This window comes from Lepus europaeus, chromosome 21 (genome assembly GCF_033115175.1).
Source record: "Lepus europaeus isolate LE1 chromosome 21, mLepTim1.pri, whole genome shotgun sequence".
In the NCBI taxonomy this organism is placed as follows: Eukaryota; Metazoa; Chordata; class Mammalia; order Lagomorpha; family Leporidae; genus Lepus; species Lepus europaeus.
The window spans coordinates 21,965,847-21,992,838 of record NC_084847.1 but is presented as its reverse complement, the minus strand read 5'-3'; the positions used below and the strand labels follow the sequence as shown (position 1 = coordinate 21,992,838).

General features: G+C 55.7%; 1 protein-coding gene across 1 annotated transcript in view; it reads left to right on the top strand.

Moving 5' to 3' along the window:
• Positions 1-26,992, top strand: part of LOC133750771 (germ cell-specific gene 1-like protein) — a 60,544-nt gene that overhangs the window by 29,186 nt on the left and 4,366 nt on the right. The window contains exons 2-4 of the mRNA XM_062180440.1: positions 1,359-1,470; positions 13,775-13,942; positions 21,266-21,336. Of these exons, the coding sequence (XP_062036424.1) occupies positions 1,359-1,470; positions 13,775-13,942; positions 21,266-21,336 (351 nt within the window). The remainder of the gene's footprint in view (positions 1-1,358; positions 1,471-13,774; positions 13,943-21,265; positions 21,337-26,992) is intronic.

Genomic DNA, 26,992 nt, shown 5'->3' with positions numbered 1-26,992 from the left:
TCCCGTGTGGGTGCAGGGGCCCAAGGACTTGGGGTCGTCCTCTGCCGCCTCCCAGGTGCATTACCAGGAGGCTGGACTCGGGAGGTGAGCTGACTCCAGCCCACTCTGGTGTGGGGTGGGCGGCCTTAGTGGTGCCTTAGCTACTGCGCTAGGCGCCAGCCCTGCACGGCGGAGCCGTTCCTCCATGCTCTGCGTGACCCGGGACAGACTTTGCGGCTCCACCTTCCATTTGCTCACCTGTCAGAGTCAGGGTGGCCACATCCAGCCTAGCAGGTGCGGCTCTGACTTCACACCGGGGGCTGCGTGTGCTGAGACTGGGATGTGAGTGGTGCCCTTTGGAGATGTGCCGTAGGCAAGTTGAGCAACGGTACATGACCCTCATTATAGTACTTACTTCCGAAGGCTGTTATGAAGATTTAAAGAGATCATAATGGAGGTGACTGAGTGACAGAATGCTTGGCATACAGGTGTACAAGCATCATTGGGTTTCTTTCTTCTTCTGTCTACCCCCATCTTCCTCATCAATACTGTATATTTTCATCTGTATGATTGATTTGTTAAAGGATTCACTGTTTTCTTTAAAAAACAGACAGCTCGGCCCCCGTGTATATGACTGAGTCCCGGCCGTGCCCCTGGCTTACAGTCACCCTGGCGTACCCCACCCGGCCTCCTATCACTGCCGTAGCCTCACCTCCCGGCTCAGAGGGGTGGAGTGCCTTGCCCAGGGTCACACAGGAAAACCATGGTGGAGAGATTCGCACTCAGATCCCACAAGGCCAATGTTTTCCACGCCAGAGGCTCCTGGACGACTGAAAAATCACACTTCCTCTTGCCATGGATAACCCACACCTCTCCTGCACAGAACGGGCATGTTTCTCCGGATAGCACTGACCCCGGCTTGAAGGTCTCAGACATTTCTAGCCCATCTGATTCCCTTTTAAAAATCCTGACGGCATTAAACATCCACAATTTCTCAACCCATTAGTCTGATGAGGCGGAGCTGCTCCCGGGCGACCTCTGACACAGAGAGCAGCAAAGCCATGGGCCCCGCCCACGTCTGGCCCCGTGCTTGTGTGTGTCAATAAAGTTTTATTGGAACATGGTCACGTTCATTGCTTTGCCTGGTGAGCACGGCTGCCTCCGTGCTACACTTAGCAGAGCCGGGGAGTGGCGGCAGCGACAGCCTGAGTGTTCACTTTGCTGGCCTCGCGCAGGGACATTCGGCTGATCTGCAGAGCCAGCTCACCGTGCACCTGCCATGCGTGATTGGTCTCGGGCTCCCCGTGGTCCTGTGGCTCCCACGCTCTGTCCCCTGTCCTCCCCCAGCTCGCTGACGCCCTGCTCTGTCTGCCCCACAGGCCTCCTGGGAATGGTCGCCCACATGATGTACACGCAGGTGTTCCAGGTCACCGTAAGCCTCGGCCCTGAGGACTGGAGACCCCACTCCTGGGACTACGGGTGGTCCTTCTGGTAAGCGGCCTTTGGTACGGGGCCCCAAGGCATGCTGGGATGTCAGCAGCTCTGCCATCTGAGTAGGGAGGGTACGTGGGCAGGAGGATGGCAGTCACAGGTGGCAAGGTTTGCAAATCCGTCCAGAGAAGAACATAAGCGTCATGAGTGGAATGGCATGAAAGTCGCACCTCAGCAGCTGTACCTAAAGCTGTCTTGGAGCACAGCCGTGCACGGTGTCTACTCGCGGAGGGTTCTGGGTGGTCCAATGGGGGAGGAGGACTCTGAGGGAGGGGGCCCTGGGTGTACTGAGCTCCGGAAAGGCAGAGCTACGTCTGCAGGGCGTGGAGTGGCCGGCTTCAGTGAGCAAGTCCGTGCAGCCGACATGTGCAGCCGGAGCAGCCAGCGAGCTCTGGTTTGTCTTGCCCGGCCCCGCCCACATAAGCCTAGGCGCTGGTTCACTGCACTGCCAAGGCAGCTGTGGGTGGGCTTCAGGATCTGCTTGATCCAGGGGGTCGAGCTCTCTCCTCTATGAGAGCAGCCCGGTGCTCCAGTGAGCTCTATGCATGGGGTGCTCTCTCTTGGTGCTGGGAGAGCCCTCCCAAGGCTGCACACCAGAGGAGGAGCTCCTCTTCCTGCCACACTGACTAAAATCCCAAGCTTCCCTCTGCTCAGCCTTGGTCATTTTCTCTCGCTGAGTCATCACCACTGCTGGGAGGGTGGGGGAGGGGAGCATCAGGAGCCCCCTTGGCTCAGCTCCCGCAGGCTAGGGCCAAGAAGGACTCAGGCCTCTCAGATGGTGAATGGGTGGAATAGATGTCGCGTGAGCTGCCATAATGTCTGCTTCAGGCACGGCTGGATCCAGGGGACGAGGAGATTTCATCTGGAGCTGGGTCACCCTCTCCCCCTTCCCTGTCTCTGTCCCCCGTGTTTTGTGTTTATTCTCAAGCAGCCTTTCCGTGGGTGGCAGCAAAGAGGCTCACTAGACACAGTTCTAGGCCAAAATCCTACAACTGTGGCCATACCAGCAGACAGATGGGGTCTCCTTCCAATACTCCGGCCAGAATCCTGGTCATCATTGCCCTGGCTCAGCTCATGGCATGAGACCATGGGCAGGGGAGAGTGGGATGCTGTGGCCCTGAGTCGTGTGGTCTGGAGAGCGCGGCTGGGACAGAGAGATCCTTGTGAGAAGCCCCCAGGCAGATGGCAGTGGTGGTGCTGGAGGGAGGGAGGCAGTAGTGTCCCACTGGGTGCAGGGCATGCACGTCTGTCCTGGTGGCCAGGGACCACGAAGCCATGCAGCCACGGAGCCACGCAGCCACTTAGCACATGTTTATTGGGCGCTGACTCCAGGGTAGCTGGGCAGATTGCTGCGGGGAGGGTACATGGTGGAAGACCAGGCCTTCAAGGGACCCTGACCCTTTAACTCTGGTCCCAACCCCTTCCAATAGGACGATCCCAGGGAAGCCGGCCGAGGCCCCGCCTCCCATGACCCAGCCCTTCCCTGTGGAGCAGCTCCTTCGCTGGAGTCGGGTGGGAGGGCAGGGAGCAGCGTGCTTCCGTGCGATGGCCCTCCCACATCCTGCACACTGACGCAGCGGGGAGCCGAGGTGCAAACGCAGTGGGTGGGGGTGCCCGAGAACTCGGGTTCCTGTCCGAGCAGGCTTCCAACCCAGGCAGGCGGGCCCTGGAGCCCACACCCCCAGCCTCTTGGAGATGCCCAGGGAATGGCTGGATCGCTTAGGGACGTGCAGAGCAGTGTCTCTCACACACACACACACACACACACACCCGCCGCCGCCACGGGCGTGCCCAGGGACCATTGTCACCTCGACATCTCGAGTCGCCTATGTGAACGCTGAGGCTCAGAACGCGGGGTCTCCTGCTCTGGGTCCCACACCCTAAGCAGCAAGATTCGCATCCGCCTCCTGCCTGTCTCTCTCCCCAAGTCCCCGGCTCCCCGCCCTGGGGGCTGTCTCAGCCTGTTGATGTCCTCCGTGGGAGCCTTTCTCCTCTCCCTGGGACCCGGGGCCTCCCGCCCGTGCCTCCTGAGGGGCACCGGGTCTCCAATGGGCTCGTTAGAGGCTGGGCTGCTGTGCGGTCCCTGAGGGAGCTGGTCCCTTTCCCTTGTCACTGAGACCCGCGAGATGACGGATCGGCCCCGTTTCTCATCCTCGCATTCGGGGCCTTCCAGGGCTGGCCGGGCCATCTTTCTTGTTTAACACGTGCAAGGTCATTTGTCAACGTTTGGGTCCCCAGCTGGAGCTGCCACCTGCTCCCAGCCCCGCTCAGACGGACGACAACGGCCGGGTCTGTCTCCCCTGCCCCCACCCCTGCAGCAGGGGCGGGGAGGGGTGGTCCAGGAGTGCAGAGGAGCTCGGTGGCTGGGGGGCACCAGATTCTAAAGGGACATCTTGGCAGGAAGTTGGGATTCCCAAAGTTAGGCGTCCAGCAGCCCCAGGTACACAGCAGAGGGCGTGGCCTCCGCTCCCACCACCAGCAGTGGATCTTGGCCAGCTCTGTGCCTCAGCATTCTCAGCTGTAACATGGGCACAGCCCACATACCCACCACCAGGGCTGTCCTGAGTGGGACTGGCCCAGTTCTCCGCGTAAGCCTCCCATTGTGGCAGCCGAAAAGGAACGTGTATGAGTTTGGTGGCTTGGGGGGGGGGGGGGTTGAGTGGGCTCGGCGGGGTGGCCCTTGCTTGGGTCCTCCGCGAAGCTTCAGTTGGATGTCAGCTGGGGCTCAGGTTACACACTGGTGGCCTGGGAGGTCTGGGCCCCCAAGGTAGCCCCTCACAAGGCTGGCAGTGGGTGCTGGTGGTGGCTGTGGTGGCTGCTCACAGCGTGGGGGACAGGGTCCTGGGGGTGGGGGGCTCTGTGAAGTGGAAGCGTGAACCCCAGGAGGGGCCCTCCCGGGGGTCCCCTGTTGGAGATGCAATGCGGCCAGGAGGAGGTGAGGTGACGCCTGGGCGTCCTTAGCACAGGTTGGCTGCCAGCTCTCTGTGGTCTCAGCCTGCATCTCAGCCCCGGCCTGGTTCTCTGCAGACGGCGATGAGAGCGTGGGTCGAGATGCTGTGCTCACTCGCTAGGCCCGCGTGCACCACATGACAGACAGCGTGGCCTCTGGTGAGGCGTCCCTGGGCTCTGCCCTCTTCATACTCCAACCTACCTGCCTCGCTGCTCGGGTTTCCTCCCAGGAATTTGGAGGCTTCCTGGGTCTCAAGCCCTGGCCACGCCCCCTGTGCTGATGCTCCACCCTCAAAGCCCCATGCCCCGCCCTGAGCCGCGCACCTGCTTCTCACTCCCGATCTCAGTCCTGCCCTTGCTGCAGGTCCACCTGACACCTGGTCCAGGCCAGATCCCGGTGGGCACCCAGGCTTAAGGGGAGGGTGTGGGCTGACTTGAAGCTCGGTGGACACCTGGTTTGTGTGGGCACAGTGGGGGGCCCTAAGTGAGCTGGCTTCTCTGCCACCGTCCCTCTGCCGGAGGGGTTCGGAGCCCAGCAGACAGGCTCAGGGAGCCCCCAGGGCCCAGAGCTACACAGCCTCAGGCGCGGCGAGCTGCAGCTGTGCAGGGCTGCACAGGCCTGCGGGTGGTTCCTGTAGCCTGGCACGGTGTTTCTAACATTTCTGACATCTCCAGAGGCGAATATGGAGCCACCGGCTCCACACTGGCCCCAGGCCCCACCACTCCCTGTTGCCTTGCACTCACCCACCCTGTCCCTACTTAGTCACGTGCTGGAGCACAGCGACCTCCCTCTGCAGCCTCCATGACCCTGTGAAAGGTGCAGGCCAGCCCCTTCCCTCTCAGCAGACCCCGTAGCTGGTGGTGCAGCAGGCAGGCGCCTTAGAGGGGGCGGGTGCGCCCCAGTCACTCCAGAGGAGCGGCGGCTGGGGCGCTTTTGCTGTGTGGTCAGCAGGAAGCTGGCTCTGGCTCATCCCCCCAGAGGCAGCTGGCTGTGGCCTCCTTTCCCAGAAAACCAGGGCAGAGAAAAGGAGGTGGCTGCCCAAGGGAGCCCTGCTGGCCATCAAGGGACCCACGGGGCCCACAGAGCCCATGGTCATCGTGCTTCCAGCCCCATCAGCTCCTAGGCCCCGAGAGTGGCCTGCATGGGGCGTTTGCACCTGGTGCCACCCTGCGCAGGAGTCTGCACGCCTCTGACCTCCCTTAGGGCCCAGCTGCCACCTTCCAGCCATGCAGGGCCTGGACTCAACTGCAAGGCGGCATCCCTGTGTCTCTGAGACTGCTCCCCGGTGTCCCTCTGCCCCCGCCCTGCAGCTCCCAGGGGATGGAGAGTGGCCTGGCATCCATCCCCTCCCGTCCTCGCCGTCATGTCCGCTCTGCTCTGGGCTCTGAAAACCAGGCCAGCTGCCCACGTAGCTCACTGCACCAGCTCAGAAATGCAAGTAGCAAACAAAAACAAAAGAAAGGTGCCAGCAGGTACCTCAGCCTGTATGTTTCTAAACAGTGCCCTCTGTGGGCTCCTTGGGCCTGGGGGTGAAAGGAATAGGACAGTGGGGGCTTGTAGGTACACCTGAGCCCCCCACCACAATGAAACCAGAACAGAACAGTGTGTTTCTGTCTTGTTTTCAATTGGTTCTTTTTTTTTTAAGTTTTTTTATTTATTTGAGAAGCAGAGTTATAGAGGCAGAGAGAGACAGAGAGAGAGAGAGAGAGAGAGAGAGAGAGAGAGAGAGAGAGAGAGAGAGAGAGGTTTTCCTTCTGCTAGTTCACGCCCCAGATGGCCACAATGGCTGGAGCTGGATCAATCCGAAGCCAGGAGTCAGGAGCTTCTTCCAGGTCTCCCACATGAGTGCAGGGGCCCAAGGACTTGGGCCATCTTCTACTGCTTTCCCAGGCCACAGCAGAGAGCTGGATCAGAAGTGGAGCAGCCAGGACTGAACCAGCACCCATATGGGATGCCGGCACTGCAGGCGGCGGCTTTACTCTACTACGCCACAGTGCTGGCCCCTCAATCGGTTCATGCTTGACTGTTCATCTCCTGGCTCTTCCCTGAGCACTTACTGTGTACCAGGCACCGTGCTAGGAGTCATGAGCTAAACAAGCGAGGCTCCTGTTTGCTTGCAGCTGCCGTGCTGGGGGGTAGGAGGAGTGGATCAGAACATGCACCAAGGCTTCCACTTCTGGGGGGAGGGAGTAGAGAGACTTCTCATCCCTCCTGTCGGGATGGCTGAACTCCTTGAACAACGTCCTGGTTTCTCTGTCCCCCTGGAGTTCATGTACTGGCCCCTGGTGTGGCAGTGTTGACATGGTAGAATGTTTAAAAAGTGAGGCCTGGTAGCAGGCCTGTGGTCACTGGCAGAGCTGCCCTCAGGAGGGGCTCTCATTGGAGCTCCGAGTGCTCCCGGGAGCACCTGGCTACGGAGTGAGCCCATGCCCTGCTCTGCTCTTGGCTTCCTGTCTTGTGATGGGGTCTCCCCCTCTGCCAAGCCCCCACGAGGTCCTCCCCAGGGGTGAGCTGGTGCCAGGACCCTGAGCTCTGTTCTGGAAACCTCTTTTCTTCAAAAAGTTAGCCTGCTTCTAGTATCTCATTATAGGAACTGAAAGTTGACGGATGTGGGCGTTCTACCTATGGTAGACCCACAGAGAGCCTGCACGGTGCAGGGGAGGCTGCAGGTGGGTCAGGAACCCCATGCAGGTGAGGCTTTGGGTGTCTCTTATCCTGGATGTGGAGCTGAGACGTCAGCTACTCAGAAATACCGAGAGGTGCAGATGGAACGAAACAAGCCCCAGGTAAAAGCCGATAGTCTCAGGGCCTTCCTGCTGAGCCAGAAAGTTCTCAGCAGTAACTGCCCTACCACAGCCAAGGAAAAAAACCCTGGTGCCACCTTGCCCTGGGCTAGCAAGGGAGTGGGGAGCTACGATCCCCACCCACTGCTTGCTGGGCTGGCACCAGAGTGGGGAGCTGGGCTTTCATACCCGCTGGACAGTCATAAGCCCCACCTGGCCCCACAAGGGGACCGTGGACTTCCACCTGCGCTAGGCTGTAACAAGGTGCCCTTCCCCTGCCTGCTGGGAGGATGTCACAGGAGAACTAGCCAGAGAGTCGGGATTTTTGCTACTGCACAGTGGTAATGAGACCACCCCACCCCCACCCAGCCACCGTGTCAGTAGGAGCAATGTAGGGAGCAGCAATGAGGCCCCCGTGCCCCTGTCAGCCAGGGTGGTATCCACAGAGGCCTGGTGGAGACTCAGAACTCCCATCCGTGCCCGGGAGTGGCCAGGAGCCCTGCCCATCTTGAATGTCCATGATGTACTGGACTTCCGCCTCTGTGCTGAAGTCAGCCAGCACTGCTCCCTCCTGCCTTGCCAGAGCGCTGTCAGAGGAAGCCAATGAAAGCAGATGACTTAGAAAGATCCAGAATGTCATTCTGAAAGGACCAGAATGTCCAGGTTGCAGTTGAAGTTAGTTGCTGTGCCAAGAACCAGCAAGATCTCAACTTGAGTGAGAAAAGGGAGTTGCCAGTTCCCAAGGCTGACAGAGATGTTGGAATTAGCTGACAAGGAATCTGAGCTTCGATGAGGGATTATAAACACCTTGCACAGTGATCTCAGGGAAGAAGTAGAGCATAGATAGGAGAACCAAATGGAAATTTTAGAACTGAAAAATGCAGTAACCAAAATAGAAAATTCAACAGTTGGACTCAACAGGAGAATTGGAGGGGTGGGGGCATGGTAGAACCAGTGCATTTGGAAATAGCATGATGGAAATTACAATGGAAATCTGCAACAGAGAGAAAATAAATTTTTAAAAACCGAGCAAAGTCTCTAGGACTAATGGAACTGTAACAAAATGTGGAACAGCACTTGTACATGGAAGATTGCAAACCACCAACAAAAACAATTCAAGAGCTAAATAGATGAGCGCTGTTCCCATGTCCGGGAGTCAGAACACTCAGCCTACTGAAAGCTGCCGGTTCTCGAGTTGGTATACAGGTTTAAAGCAATTTCTGTCAAAAATCCCAGCAGTATCTTTAGTAGACCTAAACAAGATGATTCTAAAATGTATACAGAAGGACTGAAACCATTTTGAAAAAGAATACAGTGGGATGAACCAGTCTACCCAATTTCAAGACTTATTCTACAGCTACAGGCATTGCAACTGCATGATAATATTGGAGGGATTGATCAGTGGGACACAATAGGAAATCCAGAAAGAGATCAATTCAAATAACGCCCAGATAATTTTTGACAATGGTGCAAAGTAATTCAGTAGAAGGGGGAGGGGGGAACATTCCTAATGAGTGGTGCTGGACACTCACAGCTGAAAAAATCAGCCTTATTCTAGCTTCATGCCTTTTGTAAGAAATAATTCAAAGTGCATCACAGAGTTAAATGTAAAACGTTTAGAAAAGAATAGGGGGAAATCTTTGGACTGTAGGGTTAGGCAGAGTTCTGAGGCTTGATTTTAAAAAGCATAAAGAAAAATTTGATCCATTGGATGTTATAAAAAGTTAACACCTTTGCCCTATTAACAAGTCGAAAAGACAAGCTATAAACTGGGAGAAAATTTTTGTAAACTACATATTTGACAAAGGACTGGTACCTGGGATACATAAAGGCATAGGAGGTAAAGCTGCTGCTTGCCGCACCTGCATCCCATATGGGCGCCAGTTCTAGTCCCAGCTGCTCCTCTTCCGATCCAGCTCTCTGCTATGGCCTGGGAAAGCAGTAGAAGATGGCCCAAGTCCTTGGGCCCCTGCACCCAAGTGGGAGACCTGGGAGGAAGCTCCTGGCTCCTGGCTTCTGATCGGCACAGCTCTAACCGTTGCGGCCAATTGGGGAAGTGAATCAGCAGATGGAAGACCCCCACACACACCTATCCTCTCTCTGTGTAACTGACTTTCAAATAAATAAATTAAAAAAAAAAAAAACCTAAACACCCCCCCCCCAAAAAAAAAACAGTCCAGCTAGAAAATGAACAAAAACATGAGCAGACATTGTGCCAAACACAATGTGCCCAAAGCGAATAAGCAGATGAGCGCCTGCGGCTCTTAGGGAAATGCGGAACTACAGCACAGTACATTCGCCATCCGACTCTACTGCACATCTCTCAGCAGTGGCTCAGATATTAAGAATGACACCCCCCGAGTGCTGGCGAGGAGGTGGAGGAGCTTCCTGTCCCTGGCAGGAGTACTATTCAGCAATGCAAAGGAGCAAACTGTTGAGTTGGACTCCTTGGTGATTCTCAGAGAATTACGGTGAATGAACCCAGGAGACATCGATAGTGCATGGCTCCATTTAGGAAAAAATCTGTGAAGTGGCGGAATTCTAGACATGAAGAGCAGGTTAGGGGTTAGGGGGAACTGGGAGAGGTTAGGATGGAGGGGGGTGTGGCCGGGGCTCCTGGCTCTGTATTTTGACACAAGGTGACTGGGAGATTGTACTATAGTTACACTAATTTTGCAAGATGGTTCCTTTGTAGGAAACTGGCTAACAAGTACCTGGGATCTCTCTCTCTCTCTCTGCATGTCGATTTACAAGTATCTAAAAATTTTTTTTAATTAATTTTAAAAGCAAAAAATAAATCAATGAAAGTAGAAAAGAGACAAAAGAATTTCAGGATCTGCTGGGGAATGTGATGAAGTTAAACAGCAGTGTGTGGTAGAGTGGGGGGGGGCTTCTTAGGGAGCCCCACCAAGCATAAGGTGACATGCAAAGGTGACAAGGAGCCAGACCAAGATCCTGGGAAGGACTCAGAAGGTAGCAGATCTGAGCATCCTAGGGATGGGAGTTGAGGAGGAATGTGGGGTTCCTCAGGGGTAGAGGGGGGGCCATGAGGCTGGAAGGTGGGATGCCGGCTGGGGTGGGGGGGCGAGCCCTGGCCACACTTGATCTGAACAACAGGTGGTGCACGCACAGCAGATGGAGAGCAGGGCTGGGGGCACCCTTCCCAGGCCAGTCTGCCTTTGCTCCTGTCCAGCCTAGAACGCGTGTTTCTGGAGCCCCTGAGATTGGCATCCCCACAGCACACCCTCCCCGGAGAGCTCACCAACCACCCCGAGTCGCCGGACCCCGCTGCTGCTTCAGGGTGTGTGTGCTGCCTGGCACTTGTTCTCACCTTGCTCAGTCTTCCGATCTGGATGCCTGAAACGTTTCCACTCCATCCTCTGGGGGGTGCAGGGCATTGGTGCTGAGAGTGGGACCTGTTCAGAATCGAGATTCCTGGCAGTGGAGGCCAGAAATTCACTTCCCACAGCACTTAGGCAGGGAAAGGGAGGTTTTAGAAAATAATTGTGTAAGAACTTCTGTTGCCAGTGACAGCAACCTAATTCAAGTTGCCTTAAGGGGAAGAAAAAAAAAAAAAAAAAACAATCCCAAACAAGGTATTTGGGTTCCTGTGATTGATACGTCCAGGGATAATGGCTTTAGCTCCTGCGTTAGTCAGCTTTTTGTGGCTTTAAATACCCGAGAGGAGCTTCTTGGGCAGGACAGGATTTATTTTGGCACCCATTTTAGAGGTTCATGGTTCAGGATTGGGGTGATCCCATTATTCTGGCATCTGGTGGAGGCTGCATGAAGAGGAATGGTCACTGGGAGGCCAGGAAGCAGAGAGCGAAGCCCAGCAGCCCATATAACCCACCCTCCACGGCAGTTACCTGCTGGGGCTGCGCTGTGGTGCAGTTAAGCCACCGTCTGCAGCACCAGCATCCCAAATGGACGCAGTTCCAGTCCCAGCTGCTCCACTTGCGATCCAGCTCCCTGCTAATGTGCCTGGGAAAGCAGTGGAAGATGACTCAGGGCCCCTGCACTCACATGGGAGACCTAGAAGAAGCTCCTGGCTGTTGCAGCCATTTGGGGAGTGAACGAGCAGATGGAAGATCATTCTCTGTCTCTCTTTCTCTCTCTCTAACTCTACCTTTCAAGACTATAAATAAATCTTAAGGAAAAAAGAAAACGGAGTTACCTTTCAAATCAAGCCCCCCTAGTGAACTGAAGATCACCCACTGACTCTCCCTCCTAGCCTCCACAGTTAGGTCAAGATCCAGCAAACCATAGTTGCTAATCCAGCAGCTATTAGTATTAATTCAGTAACTGCTAACTTAAGACTTTGAGTTTTTTTTTAAAAAAGATTTATTTTGTTTATTTGAAAGACAGTGTTACAGAGAGTAGTAGAGAAAGAGGGGTCTTCCATCCACTGGTTCACTCCCCAGATGGCCACAATGGCTGGAGCTGCGCCAATCTGAAGCCAGGAGCCAGGAGCTTCTTCTGGGTCTCCCAAGCAGGTGCAGGGGCCCAAGGACTTGAGCCATCCTCCACTGCTTTCCCAGGCCATAGCAGAGAGCTGGATCAGAAGTGGAGCAGCCAGGACTCGAACTGGTGTCCATGTTGGATGCCGGCACTGCAGGCCAAGGCTTTAACCTGCTGCGCCACAGTGCTGGCCCCGACTTTGAGGTTTAAACTTCTGCATGAACTTGAGGAACCCAGTCCTGTTCAATCCATAAGAGTTCCTTTTCATGACTCTGCTTCATTTCCTCAATCTGGGTGGTGGCGAGATGGTCCCCAGTAATTCCTGGCTGGAACCCCACCAGCTTAGCACCCCACAAGAAAGATGGGCCCCAATTCCCTATAGCTTCAAAGTCCTGAGATTGAGTCTTGGGAGCCTGACCTGGGTCACGTGCTCATTCCCTGAACCAATCACCATGGTCGGAGGGAAGCAGCACTCTCACTGGCTGAGCCTGAGTCATGTGATCACTCCTAGAGATTGGAAGTGTTGCCAGACCCACAAAACACCGCATGGCCTGAGCAGAGGGGGAGGAGTGCCCTTAGTGGAATCCAGGTGTTGTTTCCAGAAGGAAGAACAGATGTGGATCAGGCAAAAATAGACATCCTCGTGGATTCTAGAAAAAAAAAAAACAAACTCTTCATTCTCAATCCTCAGGTTCTGAGTTGTGGCCATACTGGTACAAAGAGAGACCTCCCAGACTGAGCTAGAATTCTGCTCAGGAGAGAGTATCTGCTTGGACCAGCTGTGGTCAGATGCTCAGCCCCTGTCCAGTCATCTTGAAACTGGGAGCTCTGGGTCGTGATATGGACTCTTTGGTGGACAGGGGACATTGTTAGAGGGGCCAGGCTGACACCCCAAAACTGTCAATTAGAAAACTCAAGGCTTCTGCAAGATGTAACTTAGCTCCTTAACGTGGAAGAATCATGGGTTCGGTGTTCAGGGAAAGCGATGATTGCTTAACATCCCTCTGAGGAAGAGTCCCCTCGTCTTCCTGCTGGGGGTCCTGAGACTGACAGGGGAAGAGCAGTGGGTACAGGAGGTGGGCTGCATTGCCGCGGGGAAATGCTGGGGTGGTGTTTAGAGACCAGATGAGTGGCACTCCCAGGAAGTACGGGTAGGAACAGCAAAAAGGACTCCTTGGTTTGGGAAGAGTCATCAGGGCATAGACTGGGAAGCAGAAGCCCATGTACCAGGCCAAGCGTGGCTAGAGTTGGGCAGTTACCCCACTCCTGGTACTGAATGGGAAAGCACAGACTCAGACAGAGGAACCAGGCAGGTGGCCATTTATAGAATTAGCACTTGGCCACCTGCATCTCCTTCCATTGTCCCCAGAGGGACTGGCTTAGCATTCATATCAGGTGAGGGCAGCCAGCAGTCCCAGGTGTGGAGAGAGAAAGATGCAGAGTGTAGAGTCATGCCGGTCAGCATAAGCTCATCTCCCAAGGGAGCACTTGCAGACGAAGTCGTGTGGCAGTGAGAATGTCAACAATAGTGATGTGGGCAAGGAGAGCCGGCCTTCCTGGAGAGCCAGCTAGCTGCCAGATGCTGTTCTAAGATGTGCTTCATGGAGCATCTCCTTTAACCCTTGCAACAACTCTGTGATGTAGTGCTGTTGCGTGTCCATTAAAGTGGATGTAAGGAGTATGAGACAGTTTGAGCATCTTTCCTAGGACCGCCCATGAGCAAAGATAATTTAGCTCACGCAAAATGAGCTCCTCCGTCATCAGCTCCAACACACCTCCTCCTGTCTTCTCACTCTGATGTCCCAAACTCCTGAGACTGTGTGGAAGGCTCTCCACTTCCTCATGCCTCCACGCCTTTGCACATACTGTTTCTTTCTTCTAGAATGATCTTCTCCCTGGCTGACACTCATGCTGCAATTCTCTATCTCCCAGGCCAGACTATGGGCAAAGCAGAGACCAACTCTTACTCTTTTTCCGTGGCTGTACCTGCTCAGGATCTGGCCCAGACGAGGCACCTGTGTAGGGACAAATGCGTGTTTGGTGGATGCGGGGAGTGTTTCCCGTCCCCTGCCCTACTCACTGTGGTATCTCTCTCCTAATCTCTCGGCAGCCTGGCGTGGGGCTCCTTTACCTGCTGCATGGCAGCTTCTGTCACCACGCTCAACTCCTACACCAAGACGGTCATTGAGTTCCGGCACAAACGCAAGGTCTTTGAGCAGGGCTACAGGGAGGAGCCAACCTTCGTAGACCCGGAGGCCATCAAGTACTTCCGGGAGAGGTCAGTGCACGTGGGTCACCTCCAGCCACCATTGGACCTCAGGGCCTAGTCTCAGTGGCCCTAAGGTCCCTCCCCACTAACTGGTATCATCCAACAGAGGTATTCCGGGGGGAGTGTAGGGTAGAATGGAAAGGCTGGGGGAGGCAGCGTTTGGAATTCATTGAGGCAGAATTGCTGGTACATTTTAATGCTTTATGGGGAGTGAGGTTGTGCTGGGCTTATGTGATCCAAGTGTAAGCCTAACATCTGGCCTCATGTTTCTTAGAGCCGTGTTAAAGAGGCTGAACCAAGGTTTCCTTCTGGGGCTCTGCCATGGCACTGACCATGCAGAGAGCCCAGCAATGGGACTGGTGATTCCTGTGAGGGGATGGTGGCTCCTAAAGGCCAGGGACTCCTGGCCAGGGACACCTGAGTCTTTGGCGTCCTACTAGGAACAGATGGAGGTGACAATCAATGGTGGGTGTGTGCGTGCATAGATGGACAGATAGCTAGCTGGGTAGGTTAATTGTTTAGGGTTTGATAGAGGCATGCAAGGGTGGATGGATGCATGGATGGCTAGCTGGGGGAGTGGATGGGTGGATGGGTAGATGGCTGGCTGCATGTATGGATAGGTGGATGGATGAATGGGTGGGGTGCATAGTTGGGTAGATGGATGAATGGGTGGTTGGGTAGATGTATAGGTAGATATATGTATGTATGTATGGTAGGCTAGATAAGTGGATTGATGGGTGGATAGATGAATTGATAGGTGAGTGTTTGGGTGGGCTGATGGATGGGTGGATGGATGGATGGATGGGTGTGTGGGTAGATGGTTGACTAGATAAGCTGGTAGGCAAGGGAATGGATAAGTAGGTGGATAGATTAACAAATGGAGGGAGGGAAGGCAGAGGGATGAGTGGAAGAACAGATGTACTAAGATGTGGCTGTCCACTGTTAGGATTTCAGAGACTGGGGAGATCCTTAGACAGAACTCCCCAGCATCTTCAGGTGAAGCCACCAGGGCAATAGCAGCCTGAAACCTGGACTGCTGAGCCCTCTCTCTAGAGAGCGAGTTCGATGGTTCTAGTCTGTCCACCTTGCTATGCACTGCTGTCTCCCGGCTCCATCCGAAACTGTTCCCACGGGCCCACCTATTCCCTATGAACTGTTCTAGTCTCTTCTGTGCTGTGCAGGGCAGGTGGCCTCCTTAGCACATCTGGCATCGCTGGAGAGAGCAGCCCTGCCTGTGTGTGCACCCAGCCCCATGCAGTCACAGCCCGGGCGGCTCTCTCTGAAGTACAGCTGCCTCCCGGGCCGCTCTGAATCGGTGGTGGTAGACATGGGACAGCGCGCTCTGACTGGCACCCTGGCCACACCCCAGCCTGTCCTGCTCACTCTTGGAGAACTAAAGAACGGCAGATCTGGACCTGGGGTCCTCATGCTCCCAGGTTGTCGTGGGGACCAGAGGAGCACTGGAACCCCACCTGTGGTTTTAAACACCGTGGCGGCCTCCAGCATCCAACTCTTGCCAAAACTTACGGCATTGCGCTGGCTTGCTCCCCCTGCACCCAGCACCTCCCGGGGACCTCTGCAGCTCCCAGATCCCTGGCTGGGGCTAGGCTGTGTTCTCCCTGCCTGGAGCTCTGTGGGGCTCTTTTCTCTCTGGGAGCACCCCCGATGCTTCCCCAGGACCCCCCTCGGTGACCATGCTCCCCTGTGCTCTCTCTTGGCATCCAGCATGAATGCCTGGGATCAGTCAAGAGCGATCTCGCTGTGGGTGGCTCCTCTAGAGGTTGTCCAGGGTGGGGGTGGGTGCCTCTAGTGCTAGGGATTCTTCCTATTTCCAAGTAATCATTTCTGTCCTGTGCATTTCTAAAAGCAGTCTCAAGGTGTTCCTTTCCAGAAACCTCTCTTTAAAATCCAGCACTGGATACGTGGGAGGAAAAAAAAAAAAAAAAAGAATTCCAGCATTGGATACATGGGGGCATTCACACTGTGGACGGCTCTGTCTTCTCTTATGTTGCGAATGTTTTGTAGCATGATGCTATTACTCTAAAAATGGGAAAAAGAAAAAAAAAAAGAACGAACCTTTTTTTTTTTTTAATTAAACTTTTATTTAATGAATATAAATTTCCAAAGTATAGCTTATGGGTTACAATGGCTTCCCCCCTCCCATAACTTCCCTCCCGCCCGCTACCCTCCCCTTTCCCGCTCCCTTTCCCCTTCCATTCATGTAAAGATTCATTTTCAATTCTCTTTGTATACAGAAGATCAGTTTAGTATATATTAGGTAAAGATTTCAACTTTTTGCCCATATAGCAACATCAAGTGAAAAAACTACCATTGGATTACTAATTATAGCATTAAATAGCAATGTACAGCACATTAAAGACAGAGATCCTACATAATTTTTTTTTTCAAATTAATTAATTTTCTATGCCATTTCCATTTTAACACCAGGTTGTTTTTTTTTTTTTTCATTTCCAATTCTCTTTATATACAGAAGATCACTTCAGTATATAATTAGCAAAGACCTCATCAGTCTGCGCCCACACAGAAACGCAAAGTATAAAAATACCGTTTCAGTACCAGTCATAGCATCACTTGGCTTTAGACGACACATTAGGGACAGATCCCACATGGGGTGTAAGTACACAGTGACTCCTGTTGCTGACTTAACAATTTGACACTCCTGTTCATGGCGTCAGTAATCTCCCTAGGCTCTAGTCATGAGTTGCCAGGGCTATGGAAGCCTTTAGAGTTCGCTGACTTTGATCTTATTCCGATAGGGTCATAGTCAAAGTGGAGGTTCTCTCCTCCCTTCGGAGAAGGGTACCTCCTTCTTTGATGGCCCCGAAGAACGAACCTTTTTAAAAACCCATTTATTTCCCTCCCTCTCGCCGTGGCCCTTTTGATGTGATGGTTATGGAATCTTAATTTACTACCTGCGCTCATTCGCTTGCCAAAATTCCTTTTAATTCCATTCTTCATTCCATCGTGAATCGATCGTTGAAGAATCAACGTGTCTTTGTCCGCCGTGACTGTTTCCTGGGTGTTTAACCTCGGCGACCTGTTCAGTCTCCGTGCTCTCTTACGCGTCAGCCATCCCGGGTCACCTGTGACTTCTCACCCTGCCTTGTGCCACCTCACCCTGCCTTGCCCTGTGTTGGAGGCCGAGTTGGGGAGGGTCCTTTGACACGCCTCCCCGCCTCCCCAGCAGAGATCATAGGGCCCCTGCCGGGCGGACGGGATCAGATCTGAGATGGCCATCATTGCCCGGTGCGTGAGGCAGGCCAAAAAAGGCACGAGACGCACCACTCCTTGAAGTGGAAAAAGATCAAAGAGGATTCGTAGAAGGAACATCTGGAAGGAGCAGCCGCTGCCCCAATGCCTGTGCTGTCTCCTTGCTGTGCCGCAGCTGCAGGGGGTATGAATGGGAGGTGAGAGGGAGGCAGCTGCCCGTCCCCCGTCCGGCCCAGCATTCGCCTCCGCTGGGCTGCTGGTTCATGTGCCTTGGTAACCAGGGTTGCGGGGAGGATCCTGGAGACCGGGGTTGAGCCAAGCCTCCACACACACACACACACACACACACACACACGTCCAAGGCCTCACACGTGATCTGGGACCAACCGTGTTGGCCTCGCCCTTAGAAATGCAGACTCCAGGCCCAGGCAGACTCTGCTCCCATGACTGCTGGTACCTTCAGGTGTGGAATGGCCCAGGCTGAAGGACAGGTGCCGGTCAGCAGGTGGGTGTGGCCTGCAGAAGCCAGTGGAGAAAGGGAGGTCTCCCGGGCCAGTGCTACTCAAAGTGTGGTCCCTGGACGGTTGCCCATGTGCAAACATTCTAGTAGGAGAACAGAACTTGAGACAAATGGAAACTTAGTTGGCAGGGACACCATGTTTAACCTTTTTTTTAATTTCATTTTTATTTATTAGAAAGGGTTGGTCCAAGGTAGATTGAAGCTGGAGGGGCGTTGCGGCGGTGGGGGGACCTGGTCCTTGGTAGTGGAGTTGGAGGAGCACAGTGTGCTATAGATGGTGGGTTCAGGCCATGGCTGGAGGGCTGGGGAAGGGGAGGAGCTTGGGGCTGGGGAGATGGGGGCTAGCCTTGAAAGGGTCAGACGCAAGAGGCGGACAGCAGCGGCCTGGGGGCCATGCACTGACCTTGGGACAGTAGAGAGGGGGGCTAGCCTTGAGGAGGTCAGAATATAAGAGGTGGGCAGCAGCAGTCTGGATGCTGTAAACCTGACCCTGGGACGTTAGAGAGAAGGCTTGTCGGGACCCCTGCCAATGTCCTTGACACCTTCAGCCCTGGAGCTAGGCCAGTGAGTTCCCAAGAAGCCAACGGATTCCCCCTCTCTGGATCCCCAGGGCCACCCAGCTCCGGTCACTCGATTTCTCTTCAAAGAGCGAACCCCAGACTATCTTGGGTTACTGAGGGCAGCAACTGGGACACTGGAAGCTGGGGGCATCTCCGCTGTCCAGGAAGCTGGTCATGCATGGTCATGAGTGTCCAGCAGCCACCAGGATCTCACAATGTAGCTGAGTCCCGGGCAGGTCCTGACTGAGAGCCCCCTGCCTGCTGGGGGCGGGGGTCCACAGGTTGCCGTGAAAACACGCTCATACTGCAGAGGCCCAGGAAGCTGAGCTGCTGTCCCAGTCCTGCCAGCTGCAGGGGTGGGGCCAACACTGACCTATTCACACGCACCCAGGGGGCGAATCTCTTTCAGCTCCACATCCTTCGATGTCCCAGCAGTGACTTCCGATTGGCCACAGTGGGACTTCTCACCCCACCAACTGTGACCAGGGAGGCAGGGGTGGCAGTCGCTCCTGCCACCTCCACCCGTGGCACATGCGGGAAAACCAAGACTCAGAGTGGCCGGCAGTTTGCACGGAGTCGCTCTGCCTGCTCAGTGCAGAGCCAAGGTCAACCATGACCCCTCCGCACTCCAGGGCCAGAGTTCCAGGCTCCTGGCTTTGGCCAGGCCCATCCCTGGCTATTGCAGCCATTTGGGGAGTGAACTAGCGGATAGAAGACACCTCCCCCGCCCCGTCAGTTTCTCTCCCTCTCTCTCTAATTCTTCCTTTCAATAAGTAAATCAATTTAAAAAGAAAAAAAAAAAAAAAAGGAAACCGTGCCCAGAGTTTCCTCCCTGCGAAGCTCAGGTTTGGTCCTTGCTCCAGCCACCATGACAGTCCCTGTGTGGCGTCACTCACTGCCCATCATTTCCTAGCCTGCGTGCGCTAGACTGGGTCCCCAGGGACTTCCTGGTGACGCAGTGAATGAATGAATGAGTGATCGTAACAGGGAGTGGGTGAGCCTTTCTCTTCCTACTTCTTCAGGGTCACCTTGGCATTGCCTGCTCCCCATGCACCACCTGGGCCCCGTCTGCTCCTCCAGCCCCAAGCTTTTGCACGTGGCTTCGTAGCTAGGAGGAAGAGGCAGTGGGAAGGGTCAGGGGACAGAGGTGGGCGCTGGCTTTGGAGAGAAGGGAGGCCGAGAGAGAGGGGCAGGGGAACTGCCCAGAGGTGTGGCTGCAGATACCGACTGGATAGCTGCGGAGTTCTCTAGGAGATCCAATGATGAGGAAATTGGTTTCGCCTCAGGGGACTGGATGGCGTTGCTGGCACTGTGATGCCCATTTGGACTGGACCGCATGCTGCGCTGGGATTTATCTGGGTTGCAAATGACTACGTGCAGTGAGGGCTACCGCCGCTCACATCCTCTGGCCCAGCTGTCCAAGATGGGGCAGGGGGAGGTCCCGTGACTATGTCACTCTCCAGGCCCTTGTCCCCTCTGCTCCATGCTTGTCACCAGTGCCCCATGGAGGCACTGGGCCTGCTGAGATCTTACAGAGGGAGGCCCTTGCTGTTGGTGGGGAGAGCCTTGTGCCAGCAGGTGGAAGACCAGGGCCGTGTGTGTGTGTGTGTAATTGTCTTTAGGGGGTGGGCATTTGGCACAGCAGTCCTGGAATGCCCATATCGCGTTATTGAGGTGCTTGGGTTCTAATATGGGTTCCATTCCCAATCCAGGGAGGCAGCAGGTAATGGCCCAAGTATCTGGGTCCCTGCCACCCACATGGGAGACTCAGATGGAATTCTCGGCTCCTGGCTTTGGCCTGGCGCAGCCCTGGCTGTTGAGACCATTTGGAAAGTGAACCAGTGGATGGGAGAGCTCTATCTGTCTCTCTCTGCCAGTCAAATACTTCTAAAACCACACAATTTATTTTTTTTTAGAAAAATCTTCTTTAGGGTATGTTTTAAGTTAATTAAGAAATGTTACACTGCTAATAAAAGTCTGCAGCCCCCCAAATCTGAAAAATAGAGGAAAGCAAAAAGAAAACACCAGTTGATCCCTAAGCTGCTGTTACATAGAGACAGTCACCACTGAGCTTTTGGTAAACCTGTCTGATGGTTTACGGTACGTTCCGGTGCACAGCCTGTGCTACAAGCCACACTGCACACAGTCTGAGAGATTTGCACATGCTCGGTGTTTGTCTTCCCATGAAAACGATGGCTTTGCACCCCTCTGCCCCCGATGTCTGGGCTGGGTGGCCCTGGGTCAGCCCAGTCACCTCCCAACGGCTCTGTGGCTTCATCAATCAAATGAAAATAATGGCACCTGTCAACTTAAATAACAAGCAGAGAGGGCGTCTCTGGAGAATAATAATGTTTATTATTCATTGTCGTATTGGGAGTAGCACAGCCTTGCGGGGGCGGGAGGGGGGGATACGTGAGCCACAGAAAGCTGTGGAAATACTTGAAGAACTCCAGGAAAGGGAAAAAAATCTTAAAAGCAAAGTATGGGCGGGGCTTTGTGGTGCAGCCGGTTAAGCTTCCGCATGGGCACCTGCATCTCAGATCACCATGCTTTTCTGAGTCCGGGCTGCTCCACTTCCCATCCAGCTCCCTGCTAATGCATCCTGGGAGGCAGCTGATGAGGGCACAGGTGCTTGGGGCCCCCACCACCCACGTGGGAGACCTGGAAGGAATCCCTGGTTCCTGGCTTCCACTTTGCCTACCCCTGGCTGTTGCAGGTTGCAGGCATTTGAGGAATGGATTGGAAGATTCTCTCTCTCTCTCTCTCTCTCTCTCTCTCTCTCTCTCTCTCTCTCTCCTCTGCTTTCAAGTAGATGAAGATATAAATGTTTTTAAATTTTAAAAAGCAAAATGAGGGGCCAGCCTAGTGGCCAGGGTCTCCGGAGCAGCGGCAGAGAAATGCTTTGCAAACCTCCAGCACGGGGGCGGGGCTGCGGGCCAGGGAGGGCCCCGCGCGTTTCCTGGGGGTCTGCCTCCCGCGGACGGGCCTGTGGTCCATTCTGGTTTGCTTCTTTCTTCCCAGGCTGGAGAAGGGCGATGGCAGCGAGGAGGAGGACCTGCACCTGGACTGCCGTCACGAGCACTACCCCAGCCGTAAGTGGCCACCTCGCCAGGCACCTGCTGTGGCAGGGGGCGTGGGCCAGCCTCCCCACCGGGCCCCCTGCATGCCCCCACACACCCCCGCTGTGGTGATGAGGAAACCCAGGCAGGTGTCTCAGCCAGCGGTTCCCTTGTGTGCAGTGACGGGGAGGGGAGATCCTGGGATTGGAAGTGACCGTGGAGAGGATTTGTGGGCAGCAGGGATGCCCTTGGCCATGAGGGGCCTCACTGTGGGGCTGCCATTAGGAAAACCCATGTTGGGAGCGGAAGGCAGAGAGGAGAGGGGAGGAGGGAGAGGGCCTTGCGTAGGACACAAAGGTGGGAGCCGCGGGAGCTGGGAGTTCAAACACACCAGTGTCCACTGTGCCCACTCAGTGCCCGCCACGTGTCCCCTGATTCTTCCTGATTTTTTAAAAAATATTAATTTATTTGAAAGGCAGAGAGACAGAGCTCTTCCGTTCTCTAAATGCTTGCAGCAGCCAGGGCTGGGCCAGGCCACAGCCAGGAGCTGAGAACTCCATCCGGGTCTCCCATGAGAGTGGCAGGGACCCAAGTGCGGGAGCCACCACCTGCCGCCAGAGTGCGCGTTGGCAGGAAGCAGGAATCGGGCAGGGGGTCGACTGGAACCCGGGCCCTCCAGTACAGGATGCGGGCGTCCCAGACAGCTGGCCCCCACCCCCTACCTCCATGCTGACCCTCGACCCCTGCAGCCAAGATTGCTGTGCCCACTTCACAGATGAAGGCTCAGAGAGGTAGAGCAACGTGCCCAGGGTCGCACAGCCTGCCCTGTGGCTCTCAGGTCCCGTGGGACACTGCAGTGACTTCTGTCTGAATCTGTCCCCCTGTGCCAGGGGGGCTGCCCCCACCCCCAGAAGACTGCAGGTGCCGGGGACGTGGGGGCGCAGACACGGCAGCTCCCTCGCCTGCCCTGGCCGGCACCCCTGAGCCGTGTGTCTGGGAGCTCCCCGCAGGCTGCAGAGCCGCTGGCTGTCAGGTATCAGGCGCAGCAGTCCCCTCCCCACACCCCCCTTCCCTGCCCCGTGCTGCCTCCCCTCTGCTGCAGGCGTCGCCCAAAGGCCGGTGCCTGCCTGAGAAACAGGGGTGGCACTGAAGTGGACGCTGCACCTGCACGTCCTTCCTGGCCGGGTGGCTGTGCTAGCCTGGGGGCTTCCTGGAGGAAGGGGCCAGGAAGCAGGGGATGGAGATGGCTGGGCACGCCTGCCTGGGGGCTGGGGGCTGCAGAGGGGAGAACACCCACAGGCTGAGCTCCCCTGTTTGGGACTGAGTCTCCTGGGTTCCCTGCAGAGCGGGCAGGACACACTGGAGGCTTGTCTGGGGGGTGGGTTTTTGTCCGGGGTGGAGCTTTCTGGGACAGGGTTTTATCTGGGGGCAGGGCTTGTCAGAGGTGGGGTTTTGTCTGGGGGCAGAGCTTGTCTGGGCGGCGGGGAGCTCAGACCCTGAGAACGGAGGGCAGGGACCAGGGGTGCCAGCCCGCCCTGGCTGGCATCAGGAATGAAGGGTGCAGGGCAGGGGGAATGCAGCAGGCTGCCCTCAGGCAGCCCTCACCCCTGCCCTGGCCCCCAGTATGGGGTGCCTGCGCTCCCTCACCAGGACTGTCTGTGCCTAAGCTGGAGGAGGCGGGGGGAAGGAGGCAGGCCAGCCCGGGGTGGGGGTTGGGGGGAGCTGTGGAGCCACCTGGGGCAGAGCTCAGCTCCAGGGGGGCTGAGGAAACTGGGGTGGAGCTGCCGGGGTGGGGCTCGGGCAGAGCAGCCCAACAAAGAGGTGCCCAGGCCCAGGAAACAGGAAGGCAGGAAGGGCGGGAGAGGCGCCCTGGTTCTGCACAGGGTCCTGGGCAGGGGGGAGGCGGAGCTCTCTTCTCCGATTTCTCATCTACTTATGCAGCCAGCTGTTTCCCACCTCTCTCTCTCTCTCTCTCTCTCTCTCTCTCTCTCTCTGTAACTCTGCCTTTCAAATAAATAAATATATCTTTAAAAAAGATAAATGTGTATTATGGAAAAATTATGCATAGATTTCGAAACATTTTGCACCATAGTAGTCTCTTAACTTCATTTTCCCATGGAGTTGTTGAAGTTCTGAGGACTTTACTCTTATTCACTCATTTAATTCTGAATCCAGCCCCATTTCCCAGAGGCGGACGACTGAGGCCCAGGCAGGCCCAGCACTGTGCAGCCAGGAAGCGGCCGAGTGGGGATTTGGACTCTGCAGAGCCCCCAGCCCGGCTGCTGCCTGAGCTGCCTCGTGTCAGCTGGTGGCTCCAGCTGCCAGGCGCCGGGCAGGATGTGGAGGCCGCGGGCCCCAGCCAGGCGTGGTCTGGCTCTCACAGAGCTCACGGCCGAGAGAAGCCGCTGGTCTGGCTGCCCAGGGAGATGATGCCGTCTCCAGCATCGGGCCCCTTGGCTACCACTGGGTTTGTGGCCAGGGAAATGTTTTAGAGATGCCTGGACGCGTTTCGCAGGATTTCTGCGCGGAGCCTGCGGCAGGCTGAGTTGCCTGCAGGCAGCACCGGGATAGAGGGATCACAGAGAGCTGCATTATTAAACACTTACTGGATGCACATCTGTACCAAGCTCTCGGCTGCCAGCTAAGGAGGAGGAGGAAGAGGGCTGAGCCTTCATCGTGGGCAGATGAGAAACCAGGGCATGGAAGGACTCTGCTCCCCTCGGTGACAGAACTTGGCTTGGCATTTAGAGCTTCCCCCCAGACCCCAGCCCTTCCCTCCTCCCACCCTCCCCTCCCACGCTGCTCCAGTCACCCTGGCCTGCCTTGTTCTGGGATGCAGAACTCCCTCCCTCCACAGGGCCTTTGCACCTGCTGTCCTCGCTGTGTGGATGCTCTCCCTCTAAACCTTTGCGTGGCTGACTGTGTCTCTTCTTCAAGTTCCAGCTGAAAGGCCCCCTACTCCAGGAAGCCTTCCTGGCTCTGCACCAACTCCCTGGTCAACACAAAGCTCTCTTTACTTTGCAGCCTTAGCCCCTCTCTGAAATTATCTCTTCGTTTCCATTGTATTTGAAAGGCAGGACACGGAAAAACAGAGAGGAGAGAGGGCTCTCGTTGGCTGGTTCACTCCCCAAATGCCCACAACAGCCAGTGCTGAGCCAGGCAGAAGCCAGGAGCCAGGAGCTCCCTCTGGGTCTCCCACGTGGGCGGCAGGGACCAAGCACCTGAGCCATCACCCACTGCCTCCCAGGGTGTGCACCAAGAGGGAGCTGGGGTCAGGAGTGGGAGCTGGGACTGCAGTATGGAGGCAGACGTCCCACGTCTTGTAGATCTTCTTGTAGACTTCTACGGTGCACTCGGTTGATGTGGTTTTGCCCTCAGTTCGGAGAGAACGGACTCCTTTTCAGCCTCATTCGTGCCTGTGTCTTGAGAGCCTAGAGCAGTGTGTACTATACAGTAGGTGCTCAATCATTGCTCTACACCTCCAAGTCTCTCCTGCCTCCTGTGTGAGCAGCCACTTTTATATAAACGGTTACATAAACCTTTGCTTCTCTTAACTGCCCCCAAACTTGCTATTTTTTTTTCCCCTTGGGCTACTGTCATATGAATTCTGCCACAATTTTTTTTTTCCTAAGAAAGAGTTTGCTTTGGAAACCCGCCTCTGGGGCTCTGCAGAGCCACCGGCGACCTCAGGAGCACATCAGATGTGACATCTGACAGCGGCGATGCTGCCATCTGGCACAGGTGTTAGCAGCTCCCCTTCCCGGGCCGCTGGGGTGTGCAGCTGATTGCGGCTGTCAAGTTCAATGCCCGAGACAAGCCTTTGATTAGGCCAGGTGTGTCTGGGAGGCTGGGCTCCGCCAGGGCTGTCACTCATCAGGCACAGAGGTGACTGCTGGGTGCGCTGTCTGCGTCTGGACAGGGGTCTCTGCCGATGCTGTCCCCCAGGATAGCCCAGGGGGGTTCGGGGGAGACTTTTCCTGGCCCCAGAGCACGCTGGCATTTTTATTAGATCCGAATCCAATCCCGTCTAGTACTGCTCCAGTTATTTCCTTTATTGAAATGGAAAGAGCCGGTATTTCTGAAATAAATATCAATGCCAATTTGCTGGGAGCACAGCCGGGCACGCAGCCTGGAGACGTCTGAGACCCTGAGACTGGGGATTGAGAGCCTGAAGCCAACGTCCACATCGGAGTCACGTGGGGGCCGGGCCTGGCCCTCTGTGTTCCCGGCTCAGGGTGGCTGGGGTGGCCTGGGATTCTTCACTTCTAACAGGTTCGCAGGGGCGCCAGTTTGCTGGCCCAACAGCCCACCCTCTGAGTGGGCCTGGGCCCTAGGCAGTGCCTGTGCCTCTGAAGCTGCCGCTGGGAGCTGCGTTTGTCAGTTGTGTGGGCTGTTCAGCAACTCGTGCGTGGGGACTGCTGCTTCCAGGGCCGGGCTCCCTCCCATCCATCTTCTAGTGGCCGAGCTTGCTCCCGCCCCCTGCAGCCCCGCCCCAGCTCCAGGGACCATCCTGCGGGGCCTGCCCCCTCGGCCCAAGCCCCCTCCTCTCCCTGCTCCGTGCTGTTTTTGGAACCCTTCTTCGCTGTCTACTGTATTCCCAGTCTCTCCCCACTAGAGTGGAAGTGTCACCGGGACAGGGACCTCGTTGTCACCGTTCCCGTGGCAGCCCCGCTGCCCAGCACGCCGGGTCACTCAGTCCTCAGGAGACAGCAGCTCCGCACCATGGGAAGAGACTCGGGCTCACTTGTCCTGGGTCCAGGCCTGGAGCAGAGCCGTCTGCGCCGTTTGTTTTGGCCAAGGCAAGCGCCTCCCAATCTCACCTGATGCTGAGAGACACGTGGGAGACAAATTAGCCTGGCGAGCCTCCTCTGGCCGGAAGCATGGCGGGCCCTGCTCTCACACGGGAACCCCTGCAGCGCAGGGAGAACCCTGCACACCCTAGGGAGCCTGCTGGGCCCTCTGCACCTGACACCCGGCTACTGTGCTCTCCTTCCCCAGCTACTGCACGGCTGTGTTTTTCACACCTCCTGAAACATCTCACTTGCCTGCCAAGAACCTATTTCACACCCTTTCCTTCTGCCTGAAGTGACCTCCCCCGTCCTCCCCTAGCAGAGTGAAGCTCTGCCATTGTGACCACGAGGCATGCGGGTGCTCTCTGAGCCTAGCTCACATGGCTGCCAGCAGTGGCCCCTGCCCCTGGCAGAGGTGGGCGTGTTCTGTGTCTGGGAGACAGAATGGTATGAGCACAACCTCGGGAATGAGCCTGCCTGGGTCAAGTCCCCTCAGAGAGACCTTGGACAAATGACTTAACCTACCTGAGCCTCAGTTTTCTTATCTGTGAAATGGCTACAGTCATGGGACTTCACTTATGGTCTTGAAGCGTGAATGAGTCCACTTAAGTGCACCTTGCACATTAGCAGGAGACATGTGTGTGTGTGTGCGTGTGTGTCCACCTGTGTCCCTCCCTGGACTGTGGACACCCAGAGGACAGGCCTGTGACGCTCTCGTTGGTAGATCCGGCTCCCCGTACAAAAGCTGACGTACATACAGTACATGCCCACCACACGCTCAGTAAAGGAACCAGGAGTCGCTGGCTCTGGGGAGCAGCAGCAGGTTAGGTGGGCTCAACCTGCCCCTGAGTGTGAGAAAGAGGCCAATGTTACAGTCACAAACAGGCAGACTCCAATAG